General features: G+C 48.2%; 3 protein-coding genes across 12 annotated transcripts in view; 2 read left to right on the top strand and 1 right to left on the bottom strand.

Annotated features, from left to right (window-relative positions):
• The window catches only part of QRICH1 (glutamine rich 1), a 41396-nt gene extending 27845 nt beyond the window's left edge, over positions 1 to 13551 (top strand). For all 9 annotated transcript variants that reach the window (XM_043441870.1, XM_043441872.1, XM_043441875.1 and 6 more), the window contains 7 exons: positions 2953 to 3130; positions 3716 to 3870; positions 4990 to 5104; positions 10262 to 10370; positions 10726 to 10877; positions 11209 to 11299; positions 12609 to 13551. In XM_043441870.1, the coding sequence (XP_043297805.1) occupies positions 2953 to 3130; positions 3716 to 3870; positions 4990 to 5104; positions 10262 to 10370; positions 10726 to 10877; positions 11209 to 11299; positions 12609 to 12801 (993 nt within the window). In that variant the 3' untranslated portion in view covers positions 12802 to 13551. The remainder of the gene's footprint in view (positions 1 to 2952; positions 3131 to 3715; positions 3871 to 4989; positions 5105 to 10261; positions 10371 to 10725; positions 10878 to 11208; positions 11300 to 12608) is intronic.
• A 231-nt stretch (positions 13552 to 13782) lies between these two features.
• IMPDH2 (inosine monophosphate dehydrogenase 2) lies at positions 13783 to 18706 on the top strand. 2 transcript variants are annotated; one of them, XM_043441882.1, is made up of 15 exons: positions 13783 to 13990; positions 14426 to 14474; positions 14690 to 14791; positions 14908 to 14982; positions 15310 to 15516; positions 16036 to 16123; positions 16196 to 16395; positions 16477 to 16567; positions 16666 to 16761; positions 17016 to 17087; positions 17727 to 17870; positions 17956 to 18100; positions 18196 to 18339; positions 18421 to 18504; positions 18607 to 18706. In XM_043441882.1, the coding sequence occupies exons 1-15, from the start codon at positions 13893 to 13895 to the stop codon at positions 18626 to 18628; spliced, it is 1617 nt and encodes a 538-aa protein (XP_043297817.1). In that variant the 5' UTR covers positions 13783 to 13892; the 3' UTR covers positions 18629 to 18706. The 2 variants fall into 2 exon arrangements, with proteins under 2 accessions (XP_043297817.1, XP_043297818.1); XM_043441883.1 differs by lacking the exon at positions 17016 to 17087 and having other exon boundaries at positions 13785 to 13990; positions 18607 to 18705.
• A 775-nt stretch (positions 18707 to 19481) lies between these two features.
• On the bottom strand, positions 19482 to 20709 carry NDUFAF3 (NADH:ubiquinone oxidoreductase complex assembly factor 3). Its single transcript, XM_043443110.1, has 5 exons — positions 20512 to 20709; positions 20241 to 20433; positions 20017 to 20083; positions 19822 to 19922; positions 19482 to 19743 (listed from the first exon to the last, which is right to left on the bottom strand). Exons 1-5 carry the CDS (start codon positions 20586 to 20588, stop codon positions 19627 to 19629), a joined length of 555 nt encoding a protein of 184 aa, XP_043299045.1. The 5' UTR covers positions 20589 to 20709; the 3' UTR covers positions 19482 to 19626.
• Positions 20710 to 22039: the final 1330 nt, after the last annotated feature.

Below are 22039 nucleotides of genomic sequence, written 5' to 3'. Positions count from 1 at the left end.
CCTCTGCTTCCCTTATTGGGCTCTGTTCTAGGTTCTGGGGAACAGAGAGAATAAGACAGCCACTGCCTTTGGAGCCCTCATAGCCCATAGCAAGATAATTATGCTGTGATGTGAGTTGACCCTAGGGACAGCAGATGTGTTCCTTTACCTGGCATACCCTTTTTGAAAGTTTTTTTATAATTTGTCTTTAAAACCGGATTTGTGGCAAAACCTCCCTCCCTTGACCTCACACCCACCTCCGTCTGTTACCCTGTTTCTCCACTTTGCTTTATTCCCGGAGTTTTCACAAGCATCATCTGCATAGGCTGTCTCTACTTGCTAACCAGTTTTCTCTTCCAGCTCATTACCAGGTCTGCTCTTGCCAAATTGACCTACCACCCCATGGCCAGATCCAGCAGGCATGTCTGTTTTTATCTCGTTCGCAGCAACACACAGCAGAGCAGACCAAGCCTGCCTTTTTGAAACTCTCCTCTGGACTTCCATGTTATTTCCTCCTACCCTACTGGTTATTTGTCCTTCTCAGGAGACTTTGCTGAAGCCTCCATCTCCTCTGTCTGAACCATACACGTTGATGTTTCTCAGAGCTCAGTACTAATGCTCTTTTCTCCCCCAGGGGATTTCTGTCCATTGCCATGATTTTCAGAATCCTGTAGATGACTGCTGCAGAAGGTGATAATCACTGGCACCTTCTGCCAGGCACTGTCCATAGTGTTACATGTAATAACTCATTTAATTCTCACACCAACCTTAAGAGGTGTGTACTACTATCTCCATTTTTCAAATGAAGAAACCGAGGTACAGAGATTAAAGTCACCTTTAGCAAGTGGCAGAGTTGACATTCAGTCTTGGATAGGTGGATTCTGGAGCCCATGTCTTAACCTGTGTGCAGTCCATGTACTGCAGTGGCACACAGCTCTTTATCCCTAAACTGTACCTTTCCCCTTAGAACCCTTACCATACGTTCAGCAGCCCACTTATTATTTACCTGGGTTGTTAAGGATGTCTCAGCTCTTCATTAGCATCTCCTCTACCACTATTAAAAACTATTCATCTCAGAAAATGATACCATCATCTACCTAGTTATGTAAGCCAGAGACCCAGAGTCCTTGAGTCTTCATTCCCTTCCTCCTCACAGTCAGTTCATCAACAAGCCACATTGGTTCTGACACCAAACTTCTTAGAACCTCTTAAATCACTTCACTGCTGCCATCCTGGTCTTGGCCACCAGCACCTACTTCCACTATTCCATTTTCTATAGATCAAGAATAATATTCTTGAAATGTAGGATTATGTCACTTCCCAACTCTTTAAGGGCTCCATTGTAAATAGGAAAAACTCTACACCAGGGGTGCACTTGCATCAGTAGTTTTCAACCTGGATGAAACTTTGTTTCCCCTACCCACTGATAGACATTTGAACGTGTGTGGAAGAATTTTGGTTGTCAGGGTGGTTGGGAGTGTTACATTTAGTGAGTGGAGGGGCACTGAAGGGAATCTGGCTGATAAGACAGTAGAGAAGCACTGCTTCCACCTACTAATCCTGTCAGACTCCTGGATTTCTTCCTTGGGTGGATGGTTTTGCCATTGAACCACAGGGAGGAGAGTCTGAGGAGAATACTTCCGGATGGGCAGTGATGAATGCCCTCCCTAGGTAGCAGTCTGAGGTGGCTTTGAGATGTTCAGTCGGAGATACACAGTTCCCATTGAGTATATTAAGGCATGGTCTAGCTTAGGGGCACGTAGTTAGCAATCATTTCCACAAACATGGAGATCCTAACGGGGAAAGTGTTGGAGACTCACCAAGAATGGTGGTTGAACTGAGAAGTGTGTCGGGAGGGGAGCTCCAGGATCGACAGACATTTAAGAGTTTGGCACTGATATTTGTTTATCTCCTTGTTTAATAATGTATCTTGTATCAAAGCTAGTAGGATAGTTTTTATTTTTATTGATTGATAAGCAAATGTATGTGTCATATATTAATTGTTTAGCCTTCCAGTTGAATGATTTGGCATTTTTCAGCCCTTTAGGTAGGCCCTGGCATACAAAATTGTTCAACGGAATTTGTTTTACAATGTAGACAGGTTTGTGAGACACAAGAACCTGTGCTTTGTATCTGCGTTGCTGTCTGTCCTGCCTGATGGGGACTGTGATTGAGGGTTATGGACATTCTCTGCCCTTTTGTCTGCACAGTTCGGCTTTCAGACCATTGAGAATGGGACTGCTCTTGCTTTGGAGGCGGGAAGCTCCTGTCTTCAGAAAATGTCCTTATGAGCCAAAGCAGTATTATTGAGAAGGAACATGATGATTCTAAACCATGACTGGGCATTAGAATAACCCAGAGAGCTTTTAAAACCGATGGCAGGCCACCACCTTAGACCAAGTAAATCAGGATCCCTAGGGACAAGGCCCAGGCATGGATATTTTTTAAAAGCAGCCCAGATGATTTTAAGGTGCAACTAAGTTTAACAGTTTGGACACTTGGTACTGAAAGTGTAGTCTGAAGACCAGCTCCCTTCCTTGGGGGCTTCTTAGAAATGCAGAATCTCAGGTCCTACCTGAGATCTTTCTAATCAGAATCCACGTTTTAATAAAATCCCCATGGTGTTGATGAGCAGTGCTGTGGGCTGCTGGCTTTGTGCCAGTAGCTCTGGGCCATGACTAAACATTAGAATTCTCTTTTTACATGGGAAGATTTTAAAAAGACTGAAACCTCTTTAAAAAGAGGTTCTGGGGTGGAGCTCAGGTATTGGTGTTTTAAAATAAGAGATTCAAAAGTACAGTCAAGATTAAGAAGCTTTGCACTAGCCTTTGCTGTCTCTGAAATAAACAACAGGACTCCAAAGTTTAGGATAGCAAGCAGGAGAGCAGCTTTTTAGTTAAAAGAGTTATAGCATTTTTCTGGCAGTTTTGTCAAAGGACTTGTTGACATGTTTTGATGATTTCTCTCTCATAGGCTCAAACTGTCCAGGTTGCTGAAGTTGAACCACAGTCACAGCCACAGCCTTCCCCAGAACTTCTGCTTCCAAATTCTCTGAAGCCAGAAGAAGGGCTTGAAGTGTGGAAAAACTGGGCGCAGACCAAGAATGCCGAGCTTGAGAAGGATGCTCAGAACAGACTGGCACCCATTGGGAGTAAGTGTTCGGGAGGGCAAGGGGGTTGGACTCTGTGAAATGCAGTGGCACTGAAGCAGCAGGAGGACGGATGGCAGGAAAGTGTATCCCTTGGCTCTGGGTGCTTGAGCGTGCCATCTGAAATAGTGTGCTGAATCCCAGACAAGAGGCAGGCTGGACCTGCTATAAACAAGCAGGATTTGTGGGGTGTGCCCAAGATCAGGCATTTTTGTACATATGGATTTCTGGGGCAGAGACTTCTGGGAGGAGATAGAAAGTAGTGAGTGTTCTTAGGGCCCCTCTTACTTAGCATTATCCTCATATACTTCCTCATATTACGGAGAGTGGGTTTTGTGTTTTTGCTTTCATTCCTTGGCCCTAATAATTGGGGGATATGTGAGATGGGAAGGAAACCCTTTTAGTAGTAGGGCAAACAGGATTATTGTATTTGTAGGCTAGTTTTGATCACAGATGGAAGTGATTGTTTTCACCCCAGCGCCTTGATGGGTGGTGTCTGCTCTGTAACCTCCTTCCAAGGATATGAGAAACCAGTAAAGAAATGGCTGTTGCCAGGACCCTCACTGACCTTTGGGACTTGTATTGTAGGGCGTCAGTTGCTACGATTCCAGGAAGATCTCATCTCTTCTGCTGTGGCTGAATTGAATTATGGGCTCTGTCTGATGACTCGGGAAGCTCGAAATGGAGAAGGTGAACCCTATGACCCAGATGTGCTGTACTATATTTTCCTGTGTATTCAAAAGGTAGGAAACAGAGCTTCATAGGAACCTGTTTGCCTTGTGTTCCCATTGGGTATTTGCTGCATAGTCAAATTAGTAATATGACAAAAGTGGTAACAAGGAAGGTACTCTCTTCCAACTATATAGTGAGGTTTTCAACGTACATTTTTTAAAAATTGGAAATGTTTTTAAATGCACACTTTTTTTAAATTGGAAAAGATCTACGTGTTCACTGTAGAAAATAAGATAATAAAATAATCCCTCTGGAGAAATGTTTGTTAAAATATATGCTATATTACATTAGAGACTTTTTAAAAAAAATCATGAAACATTTATGTAACACTTTTTGTTAAAGTAAACATCTAGTTTGCAGAAAAGCAATTTTTCCAGAACAAAGTCTGGTGCTGACATATAGTTCATTTTCTCATTGTTTCCTGCATTAATGCAAAATACTTATTTGAAAGACTCTAGCTAGAATATACAACTGTAGTTAGGTTTTCAGGATATCTAAGATGAAGATGAACAGGGGAGTTCATTTTAGGACCAGCAGTTTCAGAGACCAGAGGGGATTTCCGAGTGTTTGAATGCTATTGTAGAGAAGCCAACGGTGTGATGGAAGAACACTTGCTGATTGGGACTCACCCAGTTGCTTAGGCCTGAGAAAAACCCATCTCCCATTTTGTTACTCTTTCTTAGCAGTCACTTGGAGCACTGGCTGAATTACTGTATATGCTTTGTCTCATTCCATGCTCTCTCACTCATGCAAGGCAGGCATAGTCATCTCCATTTACAAACAAGGAAACTGAGCCCCCAAAGTTAGAAGACTCACATGAGTTACGTAACTTACACCATAGGTAGTAAGAGACTGGCCCCGGAGCCTGCATTGTGTGTTTTTGCTACTGTAAGACAGTGCCTTGCTTGCGTGAAGTAGCATTCACAAAATGTGCTCCATTGACCAACTTTCAAGAGTGTTGTGAGAGTTGGTTCCCATAGTGAAGTATGCTGTAGAAGCGCTGCACACTGGACGGTTTTGACTCAGTGAATGGGTAGGGAGGGGTGAGGGTACTGCTCGAAAATTGTTTGCTTCCCTCAATATCTTGTCAAGAGTCTACCAACAGCTTTTATTGATTATTTTCCTTTTAGTATCTTTTTGAGAACGGACGGGTCGATGACATTTTCTCCGATCTTTATTATGTTCGATTCACGGAGTGGCTGCATGAAGTTCTGAAGGACGTTCAGCCCCGAGTCACTCCACTTGGTAAGAATCTTCCTAGTCCTTGGATGTCTTTTGAACCTGGATTTAAAAAAGATGAGCTGCTTGTGTGGCTTGCTGTGATAATAGCATGTGGGTGAGGAGGCTGTAAATCGCAGGCCCCAGCGTTGGTCTCTGTGCTGCTTGGCCCAGTGTGGAGGGGCATGGCTCACCAGGGAACCTGGCTGGTGCGGTGTGGCAAGGACACGGGCACATGCAGACTGTGGCGTGGTTACTCGTTTTTTTTCTATTTAAATTTATTGATTAAAATTAGGATCCTTGCAAAAGTTACAAATTATGAACTATTTCATCTGTAGATTAATTATATATAGGGCTTTTCTCTGCATATATAAAACATAATTTTTGCTTTACCCATGAATAACCTAGGCAGCATATTGTGTTGGAAAGAACATGAGTTTCACAGGAGAATGTTTGAGCTGTTTATTATAATTTTTTTTTAATAATCTATTCTTTAAGAGCAGTTTTAGGTTTACAGGAAAACTGAGTGGTATATACAAGGAATCCCAGATATTCCATCATACTGTGTCTCCCCTGTTACTAGTATCTTGTATTAGTATAGTATATTTGTTAACATTGAGGAGCCAACATTTGATACCTTATTGTTAACTAAAGTCTGTAGTTTACATTAGAGTTCACACCCTTCTGTTGTATATTCTGTGGATTTTGACAGTGTATAATGACATGTACCTACAATTCAGTATCACATACAAGTTTTGCTGCCCTCAAATCCACAAGGTTCCACTTAATTCGTCCCTCCCTTTGTGCCCCTGAATCTCTGGCAACCTCTGATCTGTTTTACTGTCTCTTTTGCCTTGTTCAGAATGTCATATAGTTAGAATACTTTAGTATTAATTTCTTTCACTTAACAATATACATTTAATGTTCCTGCATGTCTTTTCATGGCTTGATAGCTCATTTCTTTTTATTGCTTTTTATAGTATTCCATTTTATGAATGTGCCACAGTTTATCCATTCACCAATTAAAGGACATTTTGGTTGCTTCCATGTTTTGGCAGTTATAGATAAAGCAGCTGTAAACATTGCCTGCAGGTCTTTGGTGAAAGAATAGACAAATTCATGGAACAGAATATAGAGTCTGGAAATAAAGCCACATGAGTATAACCAATTTATCTTTGACTAAGGGGCAAAGGCAGTTAATGGAGAAAGGATAGTCCTTTTTTCTTTTTCTCTCTTTTTTGGCTTTACTCTGCAGCTCATGGGGTCTTAGTTCCCTGACCAGGGATTCAACCTGGGCCATGTAGTGAAAGTGTCGAGTCCTAACCACTGAACCTCCAGGAAATCCCCAGGATGGTCTTTTCAACTAACACTACTAGAACAGCTGGACAGCCACATTAAAAATGAATCATAGACCCAAATGTAAAACTATAAAATTGCTAGAAGGTAAAATAGGAGAAAATCTAGGTGACGTTAGGTCTGGTGGTAACTTTCTAGGTACAGCATAAAAAGAATAACATATGAAAGGGAAAAAATTGGTAAGTTGGACTTTATTAAAAATTAAAAAGCAAAAACTTACGCTCTCTGAAAGGCATTAACAGAATGAAAGACAAGCCACAAACTGGGAGGAAATCTTGACAAAACACATACCAGATAAAGGGCTGATATCCAAAATTTATAAAGAACTTTTAACAGTCAACAATAACAAAACAAAGAAAGAACCCAGTTAAAATATAGGTAAAGGATCTGAACACATGATTCACTAAAGAAGGTGGCAGATAAGTATATGAAAAGATACTTATCATGTATCATCAGTCAGTTGCAAATTAAAACAACAGTGATGGGCGTTCCCTGGTGGCCTAATGGTTAGATTTCAGTGCTTTCACTGCTGTGGCCTGGCTTCAGTCTCTGGTTGGGGAACTGAGATTCAGCAAGCCACATGTGTGACTTGCATAAATATTGATACATACGTGCATACATATATGGATACAGTGATATATCATTATATACCTGTTAGAATGGCTGAATTCCCAAACATTGCGCTACCTTAGGATCCACCAGTCATGCTTCTTCTTATTTACCCAGATGAAGTAAAAATTATGTCCACACAAATATCTGAGTTTTAATCCTGGCTCTACCATTTAATAAAATGTATACTGATTGTTTAAGTTTTTAAAAATGAGATATAATTGACTTAGTAGTTTCAAGTGTACAACAGTGACTTGATATAGTTTGTGTATACCATGAAATGATTTAGTCTAGTTATCATCTGTCATCATAATCACTGCTTAACTGTTAAAAAAAAAAGTATCATTTAAACAAATACCTTTTAAGTGCCTACTATGTGCCAGGCAGTTCCAGGTGTAGGTAATACAATTCAGTAGTGAAAAAATGAAGCTTACAGTCTAATATGGGGAGACTGTATAAATAAGTTAATTTATGATAATTAAGTACTTCGAAGGACAAAGCACACAGAATGGAAAGTGTTAAGGGCGTTAGGAAAGAAGCCTCTCTAAGGAGGTATCATTAGACACCTGAGTAAGTGAATTTCTGTACATGATTTATAGATTTTCAGACCAAGTGTGGCTGTATAAAATTCACTTTATAAAAAGTTTTGTTAAGGAAATTTCAAGCACATATAAAAATAAGCAGAATAGAATAATGGCATTCCCACATACCCATGGCAAATCTTGTTCCATTTATACATTATCTGTTTCTCTCTCCCATATTATTTTGAAGTAAATCCCAGACACTTTATGCATAAATGTTTTAGCATAATTCATGTACCACAATGCCATTATTTTACTTTTTTAGAAAAAAGAATAGTCCACAATGTCATCAAAATCTGCCCTTTTCCACATTTCCAATTGTCCCATAAATGTCACTTTTTCTTGAGTCAAGGCGCAAATAAGTTCCACACATTGAAATTGCATAGATATCTTTTAATGTTTAGTTTTAATCTTAATTAACTTTTAATTAAATTCAAAAATAAACTTATTTTTCTTGCAGTTTATTTATGGAAGAAATTAGGCTTTTAAATTATTACAGTCTAATTTTTGCTATTAATATCTCCATGCTGTAATTTAACATATTCTTCTGTCCCCTGTATTTACAGTTTATTGGTAGTTGCATATAAAGACTTGATAAATCAGGTTTTGGTTTTTCTGTGTGTTTTCTTCTTGGCAGGGTTACATCATAGGTGGGTGCCCATGATGTCTGGATCCATTAGTTCATTAGGAGTTGCAAGCATTGGTATTCTAATGTTATTATTTCTTCCTTATTAGCTGAAATACAAAGAGAAAATTTCCCTCATCAACTCTTTGAATTCCGAGCAGTAGAGATTATATAGAAGAAGCAGGATGAGGGCTTGTTTCTTCTCCTTTGTTTAGCAGTTTTGACAGTAATGAGTTGGTTTACCAGCTTCCTTCAGCTGGCATTTCTTTTGCTTGTTTAAAGAATCATTGTGAGCAAGTTAATTTAAACATATTTAATGATTCAATTCATTGCACTTGGTATCTTAAATAGTGTACAAATTGTTCTGTCTGGCCATTTGGAGCCTGTTTAAATTGGCTCTTAAGTCTGTGTGGCACGACCCTACTTCCTTGATTTCTGGTTCACCAAAAATTTTCCAGGCTTTTCCTGGCCATTTTCTGTCTCCCAGTGTGGAATCAATCAGTTCTCCGTGGAGGCTGGTTCCTTTCAGTGTTAAATGGTATTTCATTACCACCATCTGGGTGGTAGGGGTGCTCATTGCTTCTTGGGTTGGTCATGGTTTTTAGGCAGAACTAAAGAAATAAATATAAAATAGAACATTTTGATACTTTGCAGTTAAGATTCAGAACTATGAGGCTTTTATATGTTGTTTCTATCTGTATCTCCTGTTGCCCACGCTAGGAGTTCTGATTTTCAGATCCTGAAGTTCCCTTTAAGCTGCTCTGTTAAGAAGTGATTAAAGGTAGGGAAGTGACAAGGTAGCAGAGAGAACCCAGAGAAAATAGAGCAATCCTAAATGTATGCCTGGACCATTCCTAGGGCTAGCCTTTCCCTAGGAGAGCGTCTCCTGTCACTCATCCTGCTTAAGATTTGTCTGAGAGTAAGGAAGATCCCCTGGAGAAGGAAATGGCAGTCCTCTCCAGTATTCTTGCCTGGGAGATCCCATGGACAGAGGAACCTGGCGGGCTACAGTCCTTGGGGTCGCAGAGTTGGACACGACTTCACGACTAAACAACAGCAGCAAGGAAGTTTATCTTACTGCCATTGGGCCTCAGAATAGAAGAGTGGAGGCAGACAGGCCCTGAAGAGATGGAAGAGTGCTAATGGAATCAGGGGGCCAGCTTGGTCACGGCCAGAGGAAAGGAATGTATTGGGCTTCCTTTCCCTGCTTCTAGAAAGTGCCACCCTTGCTGCCTGCCTGGAGAGTCCTGAAACTCCTGTAGAAGAATGCTGGTGTTTGCTGCTGTTTCACCATGTCCTCAGTGCCTGATACACATAAACTTGGACATTGACTGTTTTATGAACACATCAAGGGGGCTTGGTGATCAACCTGTGTCATTTTTGGTATAGACCTGCGTGTCCAGAGCTCTTGATCAAACCACTGCCTTTGTCCCTGTCCAGCTTTCAGTTAGCTCATGAAAGTAAAACCTGCCCTGGGGGGGAGACCTATAAGGGATCTGAATATCATTCTGCCCTATTTCCAGAGGGGATGAGAATGGATGATATAGAGGTTTAACAAAGACAAACAGAGGTGTGTATACCAGTTCTTTGGGCCCTGGTCTGGACACCTTGGAAGCTATGATGAAAGCTCTCTACGCTCTTTTCAGAGAAGTTTGCATATATGCAGAGGTCGATTTATACTTTGGGGTGTTGCAACCTCTCTGAGGGATGTCCTTTTACCTGATATTAACCTGGGATTAGAGGAAGAATGAACATCCAGTGAGAGCAATAATGGAGGGCCGGGGTTCTCAAAGTGTGGTGTTAGGAACTTGTTGAAAACACACATTTTCGGGTCCTCCCCCAGAAAGTTGGGTTGGGACTCAGCTGTTTGTGTTTTAACAAGCTTTCCAGATGATTCTGCTATATCCCAGGAAGACTTCTCCAGTTAAACTTGTACTCCTGTGTGGTGCTCACTGTGCCTCATGCCTCCCATCCCACCACCCTCTTGTTGTAGCAGTACTCTATTCCTCCTAGGCTATGTCCTGCCCAGCCACGTGACTGAGGAGATGCTGTGGGAGTGCAAGCAGCTGGGGGCTCACTCCCCTTCCACCCTGCTGACCACCCTCATGTTCTTTAACACCAAGTAAGTGTTCCAGAGGCTCTGTGCTTAGCCACTGCTGGCATCTGCCCGGTGAAGAGGGTAGAAACTATCCAGATGGACTTCTGAGATCCTTTGACATACTTGAGAGCCTTTGGGCTAGTGAAGCCCTCCACCCCACTTGGCTACATTTTTTGTGGCGACCAGTAAGGCAGACAGCCTTGCCAGGTCCCTCCCATCAGCCCTTATGAGACTCCTCACTGGACAGTGTATTTGGGTGTGGGCCTGCCCAGATTCTGGGAGTGTGGGCATCGGCTCCTCTGAAGCACTGATGGCGGAGGGTAAGTCATGGTCTCCTCCTGGCACCCCTCCCTTTGCCTTGCTTTCGCTTGTGGTGCAGATACTTCCTGTTGAAGACAGTGGACCAGCACATGAAACTGGCCTTCTCCAAGGTCTTACGACAGACAAAGAAGAACCCCTCTAATCCCAAGGATAAAAGCACGAGTATTCGGTACCTGAAGGCACTTGGGATACACCAGACTGGCCAGAAAGGTAGGGAAGGAGGCAGGGTTTGCAGAAACAGGTGCTACTAGTTCTGCTCAGCCTTTGTGCCTGAGGGGCTAGTGACGAGTGTGAAGATGGGGATTTGCCGGATAGGAATGCTCCCTTCCCCTCTCGCCAGCCACTGACTTCAAACTCTCCTAGAAGCAGAGCTGCCCCAGAAATGATAGCTGCCTTTCCTTTCATATTCACCGCCCATGCCTCATACCCTTTTCCTTCCCAGTATTTCCTAGTTGGGATGGCTGAAAGGCTGAGGTTCCTAATCTGAGACTAAGTAAAGGCAGTCTGATGCCGTGTCTGTGGTGGGGGGTATGTTTTATAGTTACAGATGACATGTATGCAGAGCAGACGGAAAATCCAGAGAACCCACTGAGATGCCCAATCAAGCTCTACGATTTCTACCTCTTTAAATGGTGAGGAGGTTGAGTGTGACTGGGGGTGTGGGTGTGGGTGTATGCACACGTGTGTGTATCTGTGTGTCTATGTGTGCCTCTGCTTGTGCGTGTGTGTATCTGTGTGTACGCGCGCGCACGCGTGCTCACAGAAGCATTCTCAATTCCCAGGCTAAGTAAAAGCAGATTTCCAAAAGGCTAAATATAGAAGCACACTTACTGGTTTTCCCAAAGCATGTGCCCAGGGCTGCTCCCTGATGGTCCACTTTGGTGGAGAGGGGGTGAAGGTCAAGGGGGGAAGGTACAGAGAGGCTGCATCTCTCACATATTGAGCATATAGCCCTGCGTTTTCCTTGTCTTGACCTTTGGTCACTATACCATAGGTGTAGGGGAGCTCCTCTCCTTGGCTTTTGCTGTCTTCTTGCTCCTGCAGTTGGGCGTATCATCCTCACAATACTGCCAGCAGATCTTTCAACATTGTAGGTCTTATGTTACTTAGATGAAAACCTTCAGTGGTTTTCTTTTATTCTACAAAGAAAAACAGTAATCCTAATTACCAGCAGGGCCTTTCATACATGCTCCCTTGCTAACCTGTTGTCCTCATAGCTCTTCACTCTCTAGTCACACTGCTTTTCTCTACTGAAGGGTATCTTGCTCTCCCTTCCTCAAGACCTCTGCACAGAATTTTTCCCTGTTGGGCTCACCATGCCATCCCCTATCTGTTTGGTCAGTTAGCTCCTATTCATCCCATCCATTCTTCCTAAAAGAAGTTTATCAGAGAAGTATTTCCAGATTCCCTACCTGTTCCCTCTGGCTGTTTCTTCTGTAGCCCTTACCACTGCTTGTTATTTTGTCTTTAGCTAACTGTTTTGATTGCTGTCTGTCTCCCCTCTTACCCTCATTATATAGGGACTCTTGGGTCTTACTCACTTCTTTTAATATGAGCACCTAGTGCAGGCCTGGCACACAGTAGCCCTTTGATAAACTGAACCAGTGGATGAATAACTGTTAGAGGATGGCATATGCTAAGTACTTAAGAGAAGTACAGCACAACATGGGGAGTGGGAGTGAGTCCAGGTAGAGGCCGAAGCATCACAGCAAGCTGAGAAGTCAGATAGGTGAAGTTGAGAAATTATCAATGGATGGGGTTAGAGGAAACAGCATAAGCAAAGACTTGGAGATAGATAGGTGGTGAAACTGGTTCAGAGTTATGCCACCATTCTTTCCAGAACTCCCCATCTTTTGTAGATAGCATCTGTCCAGGAGGTTCAAGGTGGGAAGGTTGAGATTATGACGCTTTTACCCAGCTTTTTACCCATATATTCTCCAGCCCCCAGAGTGTGAAAGGCCGGAATGACACGTTTTACCTGACGCCCGAGCCGGTGGTGGCCCCCAACAGCCCGATCTGGTACTCAGTCCAGCCTATCAGCAGAGAGCAGATGGGGCAGATGCTGACTCGGATCCTGGTGATACGAGAAATTCAGGAGGCCATTGCGGTGGCCAGCGCCAGCACCATGCACTGAGAGACCCCTCAGCCATGGTGCATGGGAGACCATCCAGGAAAAAAACGGACACAGTTTCACACTAAAGAAGAGGCCTCCATTTTTTTTCTTTTCTTTTTTTATTGGTGTAGTTATGAAGCCTTTCAGACTGCTTCTGTTTCAAATGTAAAAGGAAACTTTGCCCCCTTGTGCATCTTCATAAACCTGCTGTGGGGACTCCTCAGCCCATAGGGGCTCAGGGTTTCCTGAGAGCCAGATGTCCTGGAAAGTTGCTGGCTGACTTTTTTTTGTGTGGGGCCTGAGGAAAGGGCTTGGACTGTTAGGAGAAATGTGGCCCCTTCCCTTCCTCCAGAAAGATGGAATTAATGATGGATGGACCCTCCAGGGAATCTCCCCAGCTGGCTTCCACTCTGACTGGCAGACTTCGCTGACCACGGGGGAGCCACGGTCTTTTCTTTCTTCATGCTCAGACACAAACCTAGCATCTTAACGGAAGGAAAATGAGGGGAACTTCAATTATGATTTATTAAAGACAATTTCTATTACACCCTCCTTTATGACAAGTGACATTTTAGATGTTAAAGTAAAAACTTTACCATGCCTTTTTTTTCCCCCCACCCTGGCCTAACACTGAGGCCTTAAACCTGAGGCTTCTGTGCCTGATGGAATTCTTGTAACATACACTTGTGTATCATATAAAGATACCACTCTGTTTCTCTTATGTATTCTTAATCTAGTTGTTTATTAAGAATGACAAGCACGTCTTTTCAACATGCTAGTGAACAACGCCTCTTTATTTGGGAGGAGTCAGGCGGGACAGTGGAAGCGAAGCCTTGCCTGTTAACTGCTCAGGGCAAAGTCCTGCGGGAGGGGGTTGCGACGGGAAACTGCCGAATCCCCCAGCGACTCGGTTAGGGCGTACAGTGCGCATGCGCGACCCCGCCAGCCCCGCCCTAGAGGCCAGTGGGCTCCGCCTTTGCGTGCTGCGTCGTGACGTAAGCGACGCGCATGGCGCAGTGACGATATCAGCGAGTTTATATTCGCGCGGCCCAGAAAGCAGAGGCCTCTGCGGCCCTGTCCTCGGAGACACGCGGCTTTTCCCCGCGCTAGCCATGGCCGACTACCTGATTAGCGGGGGCACGTCTTACGTGCCGGACGACGGGCTTACAGCACAGCAGCTGTTCAACTGCGGGGACGGCCTCACCTACAAGTGCGGGCCTCGCGGGCTCACCTGGGCCAGGAGAGGGGCGGCGCGCTTGGGTTGGGGGGCCGGGTGGGCCCTCCATTCAGCTAGTTTAGGTAGGGCCTGGGAGGCGGGTTCCAGATATTCGTCTCCGAGGTTTGGTTTGACAGGTCTGAAGCGGGCGGGATGGAGAGGGCATCTTGGTAGCGTCTCGGATTTCCAGCCTAGGAACTCCGTTCTCTGGGCACATGGAGTTGTCAGTTTGCCAGCGGTGCTAATGACAGCTGGTGGCAGAAAAGGTCCCCTGTCTCCATCTCTACCTTGTTCTCTACCTCTGCCTTGCTTGTGATACTCGGTTTAGGTCATTGCCCTTTCTGCTCAAATGCCTTCAGAGATGATCTGTGAGGATGGCATCTCAGGCTGCCGTAAGCCTAACCCTTATTCCCAATTCCCCTCCCATAGTGACTTTCTCATTCTCCCCGGGTACATCGACTTCACAGCAGACCAAGTGGTGAGTATGGACAGGAACAGGATCCTGAGTGTCAGGGTTGGATAAGGTGCTGCTGTCTCCTCTCGGCTACCTCAGTAGATTATGTTTGGGGGTGGATGCCTATTAAGGGTTTTACTGGCATGCAGGTCATACAAAGCACCTGTTTTGTGGAGAACATGGTACTGCCTTGAGGTTTATGAAGTGCTTTTGCACATTAGTCGGTTTTATTTCTTTAGGACCTGACCTCTGCTCTGACTAAAAAGATCACTCTGAAGACCCCACTGGTTTCCTCACCCATGGACACAGTCACAGAGGCTGGGATGGCCATAGCAATGGCGGTGAGCACTATGGTTTGAGGGCAGAAGCAGGGGCCACATCTATCTTCCCCAGAGGCATACAATCATGACAGTTTTTTGGTCACTTTTTCCCTGTTTTCTTTCTATGTATCCTGCAGCTTACGGGTGGTATTGGCTTCATTCATCACAATTGTACACCAGAATTCCAGGCCAATGAAGTTCGGAAAGTGAAGGTCAGAAGGGCGAGGATCATGAGTTCCTGGGAATTTCACGGTGGTGGAGTGGGGTGGGGATGGGTGATTTATTCTAACTTTTTTCTCACTGTGGGGGTTCATTTCCTGAGAAGAGCCTGAGACTTCGTGTCTTAGAGCTGCAGAAGAGGACCACGTGGACAGTGCCTACAGTCCACTCATGTTTCCTAGCTCTGGGTTTGAAGTGTTTTGTGATTGTGATCTGATCCTGTGGCACTGCCAAAGGGGGAGTTGGCACAGATCCCAGGCTTCAGACCAAGAGCTTGATGAAAATGGTTCAGAAGTACCTTTTTCCACCACCCCTTCCAGAAATATGAGCAGGGATTCATCACAGACCCTGTGGTCCTCAGTCCCAGGGATCGCGTGAGGGATGTCTTTGAAGCCAAGGCCCGGCATGGCTTCTGTGGTATCCCCATCACTGACACAGGCCGGATGGGAAGCCACCTGGTGGGCATCATCTCCTCAAGGGACATTGATTTTCTCAAGGAGGAGGAACATGACCGGCTTTTGGGAGAGGTGGGTAACATCACATCCAAACCCTGACAGCCCAGGCTCAAGATTAGGCGGCTTCTACTCTGTTGCCCAAATGGCATCTCTGAGGGTGCTGGTGTTGAGGAAGGATGAGTGCCCAAGTTTCTGACCCTTTAATAGGACACCTGCATCCCTTCCCCACCAAAGGCTTTGAATCTGCCAAAATATTTGCAGGCATACCCCAGTTGTTTTTTTTTTTTTCATACCCCAGTTTTTTTGCCACTCCCAGAGGGGGCCAGTGCTCAAGGACCAACTTAAGCCTCCTCTTGTCATTGCTTTGGTATGGCTTTTTTTTTTGGTAATGTGCTCCGTGTACCTGGTGTCATTTCTACTAAATTCTCACTCTTGCCAATAGATAAGACTGTTGTGTTTACTTGAGGAGGGCAGGCTGGATGCAGGTGTCAAAACATGATGGTGTTTGGAACCTCACCCTTGAGTTAGGGCAAGGTCTGTTGGGAGGCCTGATCTCTTATTGTCTCTCCTCACAACTCCCCTCTCTCATAGATCATGACAAAGAGGGAAGACTTGGTGGTAGCCCCTGCAGGCATCACATTGAAGGAAGCAAATGAAATTCTGCAGCGTAGCAAGAAGGGTGAGTCCTCGAGGTAGGAAGGGTTCAGGAACCAAAGACCAAGGTCCTGATTTATGTCTTGCCTACCCTCAGGAAAGTTACCCATTGTAAATGAAAATGATGAACTGGTGGCAATCATTGCCCGGACAGACCTGAAGAAAAACCGAGATTACCCACTGGCCTCCAAAGATGCCAAGAAGCAGCTGCTGTGTGGAGCAGCCATTGGCACTCATGAGGATGACAAGTATCGGCTGGACTTGCTGTCCCAGGCTGGTGTGGACGTAGTGGTTTTGGTGAGCTGCGGCACAGGCAAGGTGGGGTGGTAGGAGCAGCTGCTGTACCACAGTCTCACTGGGGCCACATTCCTGTCCCAGGACTCTTCCCAGGGAAACTCCATCTTCCAGATGAACATGATCAAGTACATCAAAGAGAAATACCCCAGTCTCCAAGTCATTGGAGGCAATGGTGAGACAAGAGAGGGCACTGAAGTATGTGGGGCAAGAGTTGGGGAGCTAGGTCCCATGTAGACCTTCACATGAGCCTTTCCCTGTTCCTCCCTACAGTGGTGACGGCTGCTCAGGCCAAGAACCTCATTGATGCTGGTGTAGATGCCCTGCGGGTGGGAATGGGCAGCGGCTCCATCTGCATCACTCAGGAAGGTAAGAAAATGCTTTGGCAAAGGCCTCAGAGACCAGGCTTTAGCAGGGCCCTTAGCCCCACATGCACCAGAGCCAAGTGCTCTTTCAGGAGCTACACAGTTCTCCAGTAGGGGCAGCCCCAGGGCCACACAGGCCCCTTGGATGGGTAACAGCAAGACGAGCTCTCGTCCTTCTTCACCTGCCACTTCCCCTGCCTGGCCTCCCCGCTCCTGCTCCGTGCCCTCTCTAAACTCTGGTCTGTTTGTTTTATTTAGCGGCTCCCAAGATCCCTCCAGACATAAAGTCCCACAGCCCCAAATGCCCTTCTACTGTCACGGGCTGCTATAGTAAGTCCGGCCCGGCCCACTGGCCGGCCCAGCTGCCCACTGCCCGGCTGCTTGGTTGACTGTAGCTGTAGCCCCCGGGGTTTGTGGTGCTGGCGGGTGGGCAGGGCAGACTGAAGGACAGACCATGGTTTTGGGAGCTGCTCAAGAACACAGCTCCCTTCTCTTCTGGGGTGTTTGTAGGGCAGGCCCTTCTCCAGGTAGGCCCGGCTCTGCCCATACCTCCTGCAGTAGGCACAGCTTCAGGACCAACTCTGGGCTCCACTCTTCTTTCCACATGACCACTGCCCTGATCTTGCCTGAGCAGCCCACCATGCAGGGAGCAAGGGGCGGGTCTCTGGGTACTAACTGCACGGTGACCCCTACCCTATCTGATACCAATTGGGTGGGGCTTTCCTGGCTGCTGACTGCACGTGCCTGAGGCTGCCCTGGGCCATGCACACATGCACGCGCACACGCCAAGGGTGAGTGGAGGCCATCACAGCTATTTGTACTGTTTAAGGCAGACGGGGCAGCAGCCATCCCAGACAAGATTCTTAGCAGGTGTAGCTGAGAGCTCCTGGATGCTGATTTGTGGCACCAGAGCCTCTTGCCTGTCCCCACTAACTCCAGCCCTCCATTTGTTCCTCCATGTCTCAACAGTGCTGGCCTGTGGGCGGCCCCAAGCAACAGCTGTTTACAAGGTATCAGAATATGCGCGGCGTTTTGGTGTTCCTGTCATCGCTGATGGTGGAATCCAAAATGTGGGCCATATTGCCAAAGCTTTGGCCCTTGGAGCCTCCACAGGTGAGACCCAACATTCAGGAAGCCTGGTGGGACTCCTTCCCTAATGCCATTCAGGGTCTTCCCCCAGCACTCCTTCTGTCCATAGTTATGATGGGCTCCCTCCTGGCTGCTACCACTGAGGCCCCTGGCGAGTACTTCTTCTCTGATGGAATCCGGCTAAAGAAATACCGTGGTATGGGTTCTCTCGATGCCATGGACAAGCATCTCAGCAGCCAGAACCGATATTTCAGGTGGGACAGGCAGGTCAGTTACCCCATGCTAATCTTGTACCAGCATCATCATCCATGTTTTGACTTTGCCCATGTTTCCCTGCCTCTCCCTGCAGTGAAGCAGACAAAATCAAGGTGGCCCAGGGGGTGTCTGGGGCTGTTCAGGATAAAGGATCCATCCACAAATTTGTTCCCTACTTGATTGCTGGCATCCAGCACTCCTGCCAGGATATTGGTGCCAAGAGTCTGACCCAAGTCCGGTAAGCTTAGAGAGCTGGGACCTTGGGTAGAGGGGCTGGCCCAGGGCCAGCTGTCCACATCTGACATCTGCCCCTCTTCAGAGCCATGATGTATTCTGGGGAGCTCAAGTTTGAGAAGAGAACATCCTCAGCCCAGGTGGAAGGTGGTGTCCACAGCCTCCACTCGTAAGTGGCCAACCCTCTCTACTCCTCTGTCCTTGGGATAGAGGTCTCTTCCCTGCCTCCATCCTCCTGCCCTCATTTCACAGCTGGTTCTTCTGCCAACAGGTATGAGAAGCGTCTTTTCTGAAAAGGGATTATACAGCATACCCCGTCGATTTTTCAATAAAAGTTTGGAAAAAAGTGATGCCTGATATTTGAGGTCAACAAGCAGGTGGGGCTCTGCAGCTGCTGCTGTCACAAACACACAAACACACAACACTGCCCTTCCAGAGAAAGCCTCTGGCCTTGAGATAAGGATGCTCTAAGGACCTGGAAGTGGGGGTTGCTAACCAGATTCAAAAAGCTCCTCCTAGGGTAGCTCAAAAGGCAGTTCAGACCAGCTCTGGCACCCAAGAGTTTAGTCTCACACTGAGAACTGACTCTGGGCATTTACAGAGGGTCGTGGAAAAGTCCATGTGGCTTTGGACTCGCATCCACAGGACCTCCTGCTAGCTCCAAGTTTGGCCACATGGGACCAGGTTTAGACCCACATATGTGTTCTCTGAACCTTCCCTGATGGCTCAGTTGGTAAAGAGTCTGCCTGCAACGTGGGAGACCCAGGTTCTATCCCTGGGTGGGGAAGATCTCCTGGAGAAGGAAATGACAACCCACTCCAATATTCTTGCCTGGAGAATTCCATGAACAGAGCCTGGTGGGCTGCAGTCCATGGGGTCACAAAGAGTTGGACACGATTGAGTGACTAACACTTTCGCTTTTCATGTATTCTCTAATGTAAATCTCTAAGGGACATCGTGGAGGAAGCACAGAGTTCCCCTCAAATCTGTATGTGAGCAAGTAGACAGACCTACAGTTTAGAACAGGTGCCCTTATTGCCCCCTGGCCTCCCAGAGGCCAAGCCATAACCCCCTGGTTCGTTTACAACCCCTTCCAAGAACCCATTGAGCCAACAGCTCCTGGCCAGCAACATACCTAGTACAAAATCAGACAAGTGGCTTAAATTATTAATTTGCTGGCAAGCAAAACAAGTCTTACAGTGCCAAAGGGTAGGGGCTAGTGAAAGCTTTGGGCACCCCTGCATTCTGCAGAAGGTGACAAGGCCCTCCTGGACAAGTCAGTTCTGGTGGTTCATTCTGCAGCTTGGGCCTGAGATGTGAGTGCAGTCCCTCCAGGTGGGGGAATGAGAGCAGCTCCTGTCACTCGTCCTTCATGACAGAGGAAGTTGAAAGTGGCACAGGCATTGGGCTGGAAAGAGAAAGCTAGCGTCAGCCGGGCCAGGGCTCAGCCTGGGCTCCCCTCCCCGTTCCCCAGTCCCGGACATACTGTGTCCTGCACCTCCACAGCGATGCCCCTCTGCCTCATGGCTCGCAGCACGTGGGGCTGCAGCCGCTCAGTCCGGTCTCCAGTGCCTACCACAACAATCTCTAGGAAAGGAAGGGCAGGGCTAGTCTACAACGAGCTCGGTCGAGAGGGTGCGTTTCTGGGGCTCAGCACTTCAGCCCTCCCCTCCTCCAATACCTATCCGGGGCTCCAGCATCCAAAAGAGAGAGAAGCTTTCCTCGGTGATGTCCTGATAGGAACCTACCTGTGTGGGGAGGCGGCAAGTTAAATATAAGCCCACGTAGGTTTTCCCAGAGACCCTCTACCTGCTCCAGAGCGGGATGAAAGAAAGCCAGGTTTGCTAGGGACAGGCAGGCCCGTGACTCCGGCTCTCGGTTTCCTCACTGTAGGGAAGCGCTCACGTTCCACTGCACCACCGACTGCGGGAGGAGCGCGCAAGGTCCAAACACGCGATTCCCGTTGACCACGAAGCCGCGGCTGCTGTAGCTGTCGATGTACATGGCGAGCGGGGACTCGCGCTGCAGCAGTGAGATGCGCGTCCGTTGATACAGCTCGTCATCCGCCGGCGTGAGCCGATGCCCCCGCCGCGGGGCCCTGCGGAGATGTACTGTCAGGGGCCCGGGAATGGCCGGCCGTGGGGCAGGTGGTCAGGGACACCGCATCCGGGCTCACCATGGCAGCTCCGCGGGCGGACAGCGAAGCGCGGGTCGTGCGCGGTACAGGTTCCGAAGCACAAACGCTGCGGCCATGGCGGATCGGCGCGCTGGGAGGCTGGCGCAGGGTCAACGGGGTCGTGGCGTCCCCAGCCCAGCGCGGTTGCAGCGCCCCCAGCGTCGCGGAGGACACCGCGCGGCTCGGCCGGCCCAGCGCGGGAGAAGGGAGGGAGCGGGCCAGGGGCCTCCGTCCCAGGAGGCCGCGTCCCCCAGCGCGGCTCCGGTGTCAGCACCTGCCGTTCGCCCCGCCCCGGGCGCCCGCAGGCCGTCCTGGGGGAGCCGGACACCTGGAGGCGCGGCCGGCCGCAGGGCACTGCCTGGTCCCCAGCTCTCAGCCATTACGCCGGGCTCCCAGGGCCGGGGGAGGGCGGCCGAGCACCTGTTGGAGTCGCAAACACCTGGCCTGGGCGTGGCGCCCGCCCACACCCCGCCAGCCTCTAATCCCAGCTTTAGAGCTTCGGTTCCGAGGCCCGGGCGGGCAGCTCAGGTTTCCGTCGCTCGCCCCCCGAGTCCCGCCCCTCCCTAACCGTCACCCGCGCGACCGTTGGCGTCGCGGCCGCGAGTCGCACGGGGCGTGGCTGAGCCTGGATTGGCTTCTCCGGAGCCCGAAGGGGCGTGGCCGGGGGTTTCGCCTTAAAATGGCTCCAACTCTGCGGCCGGAGCAAGCGGAAGGGGACGCGTTGGTCGGGAACTTCAAGCGGCTCTTCGCGACTAGCGGGTCAAACCGGACCAGACGGTGAAGCAGACAGCGGCTGGAGCCTCGCCCTGTTGTCGCGCACTTCGCTCGCGCTCCGAGAATCCCGTGCCTCGCGTCTTGAGCCGAATCAGAAGGCCTACTGGCGTGAGAATCGCTGGCGCCCGCGCAGGTTCCGGCATCTCCGCGCGCCCACCGTGTGTTGGTCTCAGGGGCACGTTGCCGCGTCTCCTGCCCGCTGGGCCGGGCTGGCGGGAGGCTCGGCACAACCGAGGATGGTCGCAATGGGTTTCCGGGAGTCCCGTCACTGCAGTGCGGGCCCACGGGGCCTCTAGCGCTCCGGGTACTGGCAGCGTCACCGGACAAAGGGCCCTGGGTGCGGGGGAGTCCCCGAGGAGGGTTTACTTCCTCTCCGACCCCACGGGCGCGCTTCCCTCTTGGCTGATCCCGAAGCCCGCCCCACCGCCGTCACTACAATGGCCCTGACTGCATGGGACCAACAGGTCTAATTCTACCCTGCGGATCTAATCCGAATCGAGACCTGGTCCCAGGGAAGCCCCCCCCCCCCCCCCCACCTGTTGTTTGGGGGCCTAGGTGAGCGGCTTTTTCCCATTCGTCTTGGTTTCACCGTCTACTCCTGGGTCCGCCTCCTGGGATAGGAATGGGGGGTTTGTTTTCCCTAGGGAGAAGGATAATCCTCTCAAACCGCCCTCCCGCCTACCCCCGCCCTCCCCGCCCCGCCATGGCTGGACAGCGGGCAACGGAATCCCAAAAGCAGCTGTTGTCTCCAGAG

The sequence above is a fragment of the Cervus canadensis genome, chromosome 22 (assembly GCF_019320065.1).
Source record: "Cervus canadensis isolate Bull #8, Minnesota chromosome 22, ASM1932006v1, whole genome shotgun sequence".
In the NCBI taxonomy this organism is placed as follows: Eukaryota; Metazoa; Chordata; class Mammalia; order Artiodactyla; family Cervidae; genus Cervus; species Cervus canadensis.
The sequence above is the reverse complement of the archived record's forward strand: the minus strand, read 5'-3'. Positions and strand labels throughout refer to the sequence as shown.

Excerpts from the sequence above, each read along its gene's own strand:
- IMPDH2 (XM_043441882.1), top strand. The coding sequence starts at position 13,893 with ATGGCCGACTACCTGATTAGCGGGGGCACGTCTTACGTGCCGGACGAC. Across the intron at positions 16,762-17,015 it reads CATCTGCATCACTCAGGAAG|CGGCTCCCAAGATCCCTCCA; the intron begins GTAAGAAAATGC and ends TGTTTTATTTAG. Across the intron at positions 18,340-18,420 it reads AAGAGTCTGACCCAAGTCCG|AGCCATGATGTATTCTGGGG; the intron begins GTAAGCTTAGAG and ends GCCCCTCTTCAG.
- NDUFAF3 (XM_043443110.1), bottom strand. The coding sequence starts at position 20,588 with ATGGCCGCAGCGTTTGTGCTTCGGAACCTGTACCGCGCACGACCCGCG. Across the intron at positions 20,434-20,511 it reads CCGCCCGCGGAGCTGCCATG|GGCCCCGCGGCGGGGGCATC; the intron begins GTGAGCCCGGAT and ends ACATCTCCGCAG. Across the intron at positions 19,923-20,016 it reads GATGCTGGAGCCCCGGATAG|AGATTGTTGTGGTAGGCACT; the intron begins GTATTGGAGGAG and ends TTCCTTTCCTAG.